Source organism: Erpetoichthys calabaricus (assembly GCF_900747795.2).
Source record: "Erpetoichthys calabaricus chromosome 1 unlocalized genomic scaffold, fErpCal1.3 SUPER_1_unloc_27, whole genome shotgun sequence".
In the NCBI taxonomy this organism is placed as follows: Eukaryota; Metazoa; Chordata; class Cladistia; order Polypteriformes; family Polypteridae; genus Erpetoichthys; species Erpetoichthys calabaricus.
This window is the reverse complement of record NW_026261593.1, coordinates 2,247,808-2,255,891: the sequence shown is the minus strand read 5'-3', so window position 1 is coordinate 2,255,891 and position 8,084 is coordinate 2,247,808. Positions and strand designations below refer to the sequence as shown.

General features: G+C 39.7%; 1 protein-coding gene across 1 annotated transcript; it reads right to left on the bottom strand.

The window, feature by feature from the left end:
• Positions 1–657: 657 nt before the first annotated feature.
• Positions 658–2,136, bottom strand: LOC127526419 (zinc finger protein 239-like). The gene has a single exon (XM_051921866.1). It carries the CDS (start codon positions 2,134–2,136, stop codon positions 1,264–1,266), a length of 873 nt encoding a protein of 290 aa, XP_051777826.1. The 3' UTR covers positions 658–1,263.
• Positions 2,137–8,084: the final 5,948 nt, after the last annotated feature.

Genomic DNA, 8,084 nt, shown 5'->3' with positions numbered 1-8,084 from the left:
GGCAAGTTTTCTGACGAAAATGTAGCGGCGTTTTCCCTAAGTTTCCAAAATTCAGCAGCTCCAACTCAAAAAATGGGATTCAACAAAAGCCTGACGCGCAGAAATGATTCCACAGACAAAATATCTTTGTTTTTAAAAGTTTAGTTACGTTTGAAAGTAAAACAGTTCACACAAAAAGAAAATTAAAAATAGCAAAAAAAAAAAGGGAAAATTATAATAAGAAAAAATTTAGTTCTAAGCTTAATCTTGTTACATCTTAAATCGTTACTAATTACTTATAATTTCTGAACCATTTCAAAACGGTCAGAAAACTGTATGCTTATCCCATTTCTAACTTAAAAATGGATCTTTCAAGTCCCTGTTTACTGGGACCTGCTCTAAACACAACTAGATCTATTATCACACTGTTTCTCAGTTATAGCAAGAAGAGTCTATCTCTTCTAACTTATAGGGGGAAAAGACTATACCATTGTCTATGACTATGGAAGAAATTATATTCTATACAAATTAAGCAAACTTTAATATAAGTTTAACTCAAAACCTTAACCTTCCAAGATTGGCTCTTACAGTTTGTGTTAATAATTATTAGTAATTTATTTGATTTTCCAACCCGCTGAATAAGCATTGTTGAGAAGCTGTTTGTGTGAAACCCTGTTTTTTTTTTTGGTCAAGTTATGTTTTTTTATTTTCTGTTATATTAAAATAGCCAAATTTATAATATTATAAAGCTAAACTATTATTTATTGTGTGAGGATATGTATATTGTAAAGTGTTTTTTTTTTCTTTTTTCTGATGAAATGTGTATAATATATTGTAAATAGTTCTATATGTAACACGTATGTTATGAAAACAGAGTTAGGCGCATGGTGGAGGCTGTAGGGGCTTTGGTGAGAAGCCGTTTGTATGACGCCCTGTTCTTTACTTTGTTTCTGGAAAAGGAAAAAGGATATAAACTTCTATGTCTCCTCCATGTTGATTTGTTTTTGACACAACACTAAGTAGGATGGATTTGAGTCGTTACATGTGCTTACTGTCCAGGCAGGAGTGAACCTCACGCTTTAGTCAGGACAGTTCAGTTGTACTTCTCTCCGGTGTGAATTCTGGTGCGTCTCTGAAGTGTACTGCTCTGACAGATTTGTTTGCCACATTCCAAACAGCAATATGGCTTCTCTTGGAGATTCATTTCTTAACAATAGTTTAGTTTGCTTACTTTTCAAGACACGACTGAACCTCACTCTTGAGTCCTGAAGGGTTCTTGTTTTTCTAGACTGGTTTTTGAACTGCTACTGTTTTTATTCTGTTGTGAACTCTCGTGTGTCTCTGTAGACAGATTATCTGTGAAAACTGTTTACCACATTCATTACAGCAATATGGCTTCTCTCCGGTGTGAACTCTAGTGTGTATCTGAAGATAGCCTTTATGTGAAAACTGTTTACCACATTCATTACAGCAATATGGCTTCTCTCCGGTGTGAACTCTCGTGTGTATCTGAAGATGGCCTTTTTGTGAAAACTGTTTACCACATTCATTACAGCAGTATGGCTTCTCTCCAGTGTGAACTCTCGTGTGTTTCTGTAGTTGGCCTTTTTGTGAAAACTGTTTACCACATTCATTACAGCAATATGGCTTCTCTCCAGTGTGAACTCTACTGTGTTTGTGAAGACTGCCCGTATCTGAAAACTGTTTACCACATTCATTACAGCAATACGGCTTCTCTCCGGTGTGAACTCTCATGTGTATCTGAAGATGACCTTTATATGAAAACTGTTTGCCACATTCATTACAGCAATATGGCTTCTCTCCTGTGTGAGCTCTCGTGTGTATCTGAAGACTGCTCATTTGTGAAAACTGTTTACCACATTCATTACAGCAATATGGCTTTTCTCCAGTGTGAACTCTTGTGTGTATCTGAAGAAGGCATTTTTGTGAAAACTGTTTACCACATTCATTACAGCAATACGGCTTCTCTCCAGTGTGAACTCTCGTGTGTCTCTGTAGATGGCCTTTTTGTGAAAACTGTTTACCACATTCATTACAGCAATATGTCTTCTCTCCAGTGTGAACTCTTGTGTGTTTCTGAAGAGCACTCCTGTTAGACAATTCTCTGCCACATTCCTCACTGCAATGATCTTTCATTCCTGTGTAAAATTTAAAACAAAAAGGAAAAAAAAAAGCATTTATTTTCAATTCGCTGCCTTATTATGAACATTAACTCACATTAAATACATGATTGCTGAAATTAGGAACAACCTTTGATCAGCATAAGCAATTATAAAAATGTTGCTGTACTTGGAAAACACACTTAATTTGTAAATGTTATGTCCTTTATTACAACTGCTCAGTAGAGCCACATGTATAAAACTTCCTTATGCTTGGCCACATATATAAAAACTGTTTTTTATGAAAAGTTAGGATTTATAAAACTAGAACTTGCCATTTAAGTTGTCTCAAAGCTTCCCTAAAGTTCAGAGCATTTGTAAGTCCCATGCAGACTTTATTTGTGTTGGCAATTTAGCAACTCCAGGTGGAAAAACGAAGAACTGAATAGAAAATCTCATTTCATTACACATTTCACATTCTGATGTTTGACAGGCTACACAAGAAGTGAGTTTTGATGTATCACAATGACATTTTGGCTCATGATGATGACTTAGCTGATTTAGACTCCCTACTGTCATCCTCTTTGAAGTGTGTGCTGAACTGCAGACTTCATTACAGAGACCACCATGCAGAAATCACACAATCCCAGTTCTCTTACAGATCTTAACAGCATCTCAGTATTTAAATTATTCACAGAGCTGTAATGTCACGAATGTAATGGATTCTGTGTTCTGTCGGAGGAAGAGAAAACCTGTTTAAGAAGCACGTAGTGATTCACACACATACAGCACATAGTCTTGAATTAAAAGTGCCCAAATACAATACAAAGCATTTAACGTGCTGCTTTAGTTATGTTGGGATTTGAGAAACTAGTAAATTAAATGATTTTAAGATGAAGTTTATGATGTTCTACTTTAATGACAAAATAAACTACATGATTAAAGTGGAAAGTTCAAGATTAAAGTTGACATTTCAAGCTTTTTTCCCTACTGTGTGTCTATTTTTTTTGTCTCTGTACCCTAATAAGCTTTCATATGACACTCAGACGGTGGGCTACGACTCGCCTATTCACAGTGACTTTGATATCTGATAACTTCTTTTTTATTTCGGGCACTGTGCGACTTTGTGAACTTGAACTTTTGAGTTTCTCCGCCACTCTGTCACTCAATCAACTTTCTTTTGTTGTTTATATCACTGTTTAAACCAACAAATAGTACGTTTTTCTTTTGCCTCCACTTGGTATTCGATGAAGTTCTTCTATTTTCCCCCCGTGCTTTTGCCATTGTCTTTACACAGAACGCTGAGCTTAAGAGCTATTTATATTGATTTGCATATTGAAAGAGGTGTAATTCTGGGAGGAGTTGTGAAGTGGTGACAGGCGTTTGCACATGAGTTACTTTTCATGCTGACCGGGATTTATGGAGCAGAAGAACTTGGAAGTTGGTGTACGCACAGATTTATGCATCTGGAATTTTTTGTGCATATTTCTGCTTTTGTCCGTTTGCCACGTTTTAGTGTGAATTCTATGCACTGCGTTATGCATGAGGCCCCTGGAGTCAATCTGGGTGCCCAATAAAAGGGGCCAATCACCACTATTCAATGGCCAGAGTAGTGAGGAAGAAGGAAAAAAACCTGTGAGGAGGAGTGGAGGTTAAAAGGACTGGAGACAAGAAAGACTGTGCTTGTTGTTGTGGACATTGTGCTCTTGTGAGGAGCGAAGAAAGTGCTTCTCACCTGTAAATAAAGGTGTGCTGTGTGGACAAACTTGTGTCCTGCCTGTCTGTGTCGGGTTAGGGTGGCTGTACACACCCTGGGCTTCACAGTGTATAAAATTCAAAAGAGCAATGCATGCAAGATGGTCCAAGAATCTCACAGAACTAGAAGCCTTTTGGAAATGAGTGGGTGAAAATCCCCCAAATAAGAACTGAAAGACTCTTAGCGAGCCACAAAGAGTGTTTACAGGCTGTGATTTCTGCCACACGGGGTGTTACTAAGTAAGGACCATGCAGGTGCCCACACTTTTTCTTCATACCCTTTTATCTTTTCATTATTTTAAAAAGGTAAATGATGGAAATAAAAAAGTAATCTTATTTAAAATATTAAACAAATTTGTCATCTTCAGCTTTATGCCTTTTGGAGATCAGGTCATCTTTTTCTTACTTAGCTGGTCACAGTAACAGAAATTTTGCCCAGGGTGCCTGAACTTTTGTATGCCACTGTGCCAGCTTTGCCGTTAGGGAATTCAATCTCTACAAGTTCTGTGAATGGATCAAGACGAGCGAGAGGGCCATTCATGGATTGTTCTTTGTCTGCCACCTCCTCCTAGACTCACCCAGTAATGAACACAAATCTCCACACAACATCACTGGGAGGACCACTGAGGCAGACCAGTCATGCCAACCTGAGGAGTGGTAAAACTGCTCAGGCAACATAAATAGAAAAAAAAAAAGTTAAAAACTATTAAACTGCTTCACTGATCCTTAATAGCTACTGTGATGGATGGCCGGCTAAATATTCCGGCCCACACCTCCAGGCCGCCAGGTGGAGCTCTCCCAACAGCATGGAGGTTCCCCGAATTCCAGCAGGGCCTTATGGACCTTGTAGTTTGTATGCGCAGCCCTGCTGGATACCATGGGGACCACCGGGAGCCGCTGTGGGGAGGCTCTCAGACTGCTATGTGCCCTATAACCTGGAAGTACGTCCTGGACACATGAACAGGAGAAATGACGTGCTTCCAGGTTGAAGAAAAGGACTTTTACTCTGACCCGGAAGTAATGAGGACTTGTGGATTGTTGGACAGGAACCACTTCCAGGTCAGGGGGTATAAAAGGACTCTGGGACAGCCCAGACATTGAGCTGAGCTGGGAGGAAGGGTGGCTAAGTGTCTGGGAGAGGAGGATTGAGAATAGTGTATTGGTTATTGATTTATTGTATGTGTAGTGTGGAGCGGAGGGTGCTTAGTGCACAATATTATAATAAAAATAAGAAATATTATACTTTTACCTGGTGTTTGGCGTGGTACCTGAGGGTTCAAGGGAGCTCTAGCGCCCCCTACTGTTACACTACCAAAAAAAAAACGAAAGTGTTTAGGAGCAAAAGTCATATTTAATTCACACTCACATAGAAGGAGCACAGACTAGCACAGAACACACAGCCTTTGTCACTTTATGATATAAGAATGATGTCAACATGTCAGTCTAAGTTGTTTCTCCAATCCACCGCTTCAATGTGTAATCCAAAGGTTTGACGTTTCATCCAGATACTTCTTTAAGGATGTCACAAGAACCTTACAAGAACTGAAGAGATGTGTAAAGCTGGCAAATGTGATAAAAGAATTTTGGAAGACTTGGGTGTCCATCAATGCACAGAAAGCCGTATTGTCTACAAAAATGGAGGAAACTCACTTCTGGAATGGGCAACCCACAAAGATCACAGCATGAAAGCAGAGGTGAATAGGAACCTAGACAGTTAGAGCAAAGGGCCTGCAGAAGTCTCCAGGACTTGAGAAATTCTCTGTCCATGTGTTCTTATGGAGAAAAGCGTAAGAATGTAGTTTACAGAAGGACAACACCAAGGAGATCAACACATTCTAGCAAAACCATCACTGCACATCTTAAAACTTGTAAAAGATCATCATGATGTTCCAGAACAGACAATGTTCTATGAATGAATGAGACAAAAGTTGAAGTCTTTGGACAAAACATGCAACACCATGTTTGGTGGTAATACAAAAGTGGACATTAATACTAAAGACTCAAGGTGAATGGAGCATCATGGTTTGGCCTGCATGTTTCTTCGTGGCCTGGAACACTTGACATGATCAACGGTCACTGAATTGAAAATATTACCAAGAAATCTGACCGAAAAATATCAGGATAGTAGAAGCTTAACAAAAGTTGAGTGATGTTACAGGACAATGAGCCCAAACACAGGAAGAAATCAAAAACAGAAAGGGTTAAACATACGGTAACTGGTGATCTGGAATGGCCAATAAGAGATACGAGATGCTGTGGCCTGACCTAAAGAGAACTGATCAGAAAAGGGCTCTAAGGGATGAAGGAACTGAAAAGGTTTGGAATGAAGGAATGGGTTAAAATTCATTGCTGATCAGTAGCTACAAAAAGTTATGTTTAGGTCATTACTGTTAAAGAAGGGAAAACCAGTCTATAAAGATAGGAGGGTCATGGAGTGGACTGTGAATGTTTAAACGATGTGTTCAGGACTGACAAGAATCCGTCCAGTTGTTTGTGTTATTACAGTAGTTTAGGACAACTGAGGCTGTCTGTAATCGGAGCTAAGTTGAAGATCAGACCACATTGTTAAGAGGAATTAATATGGATACCCAGGAAATTCCAGAGGGATCACTACCTTTGTCTTGCTCTTGGACATTTGTAAAGCACTCTTTATCGAGGATAGGCTGAGGACTTTTGAATAAAGTCACTATAATGGAAGAATAGCCAATTGCTAAACTTTACATAACAATAGATGAAATCTCACACTAAATTAAAACACACAATAAAATAAAGTATTTTCACTCCATTTCTAAGTTTCTCATAAGAATCATAAGACCCAACCCTAAATCTTACACTTTTTATTTTGCACTTACTTTTTCCAGAATTCTTTGAAGGTGATCGCTTATTTTTCTGAGCTCTAACAGATGCAGTTTGCTCAGCCCTCATTGGTTCAGACTCTAATGATTCAGACTTCACATTGATAGAAGGCTCTGGAGATGAACAGTGTCTGCTATGAGAAGAGTCCAACCTGGTCACCATTCCATCTTGACACCCATCATGACAGTGGTCTTCTTTTACAATGTCCAGATTTGTATGGTTATGTGTCTCAATACTGACAGACTTCTCTTCTGGTTCTTCTTTAATGCTCACTGGCTGCAGTTCACTGTCCTCCTCCTTGATGCTCAGACTTTCCTGTTTAAGGTAGATGGACTCCCACTGACAGTCCTCCTTAATATTTACAGTTTTCTCCATGATATTTGCGTCCACATCACAGGTCTCCTGTTTCACATCCATTGAGATGTTCCAGTAAACAGCAGCTTTTTCTTTTTCTCTGTTAAAAGAACAGGAATAAACTTCATTAAAACTTCATCACTTATGTCTAAAGACACTTGAATATCATTTTAGAACAGGCTCTATGTTATGGTTTATGTAAAGTTAGACAGTTTGTAGCATGCTGACAGTAACGCATTGCTCTTCATTTCAGATTATCAGATGTGAAAAAATCCTGGGAGTGGAGTGAAGGTCCAACAGAATCTGAAACGAGAAGACCATCTGGGACCACCAGGTGCTCCGGTTTCCTCCCACATTCTAAATTGTTCCTAGTGTGTGCTTGGTGTGTGTGTGCCCTGCGGTGGGCTAGCACCCTGCCCGGGGTTTGTTCCTGCCTTGCGCCCTGTGTTGGCTGAGAGATAGAGATAGAGAGATAGATAGAGAGAGATAGATAGAGAGATAGATAGATACCTTATTAATCCCAAGGGGAAATTCACATACTCCAGCAGCAGCATGCTGATACAAAAACAATATTAAAGAGTGATAAAAATGCAGGTTTAACAGACAGTAACTTTGAATAATGTTAACGTTTACCCACCCCGGGTGGAATTGAAGAGTCACATAGTTTGGGGGAGGAATGATCTCCTCTGTCTGTCAGTGGAGCAGGACGTTGATAGCAGTCTGTCGCTGAAGCTGCTCCTCTGTCTGGAGATGACACTGTTCAGTGGATGCAGTGGATTCTCCATAATTGATAGGAGCCTGCTGAGTGCCCGTTGCTCTGCCACGGATGTCAAACTGTCCAGCTCCATGCCTATAATAGAGCCTGCCTTCCTCACCAGTTTGTCCAGGCGTGAGGCGTCTCACTTCTTTATGCTGCCTCTCCAGCACACCACCGCATAGAAGAGGGCACTCGCCATAACTGCCTTATTGCAGATGTTGAAGGACGCCAGCCTTCTAAGGAAGTATACTCAGCTCTGTCCT

Bases quoted from the DNA above. Each gene is read 5' to 3' on its own strand.
- LOC127526419 (XM_051921866.1), bottom strand. From the start codon at position 2,136: ATGAAAGATCATTGCAGTGAGGAATGTGGCAGAGAATTGTCTAACAGG.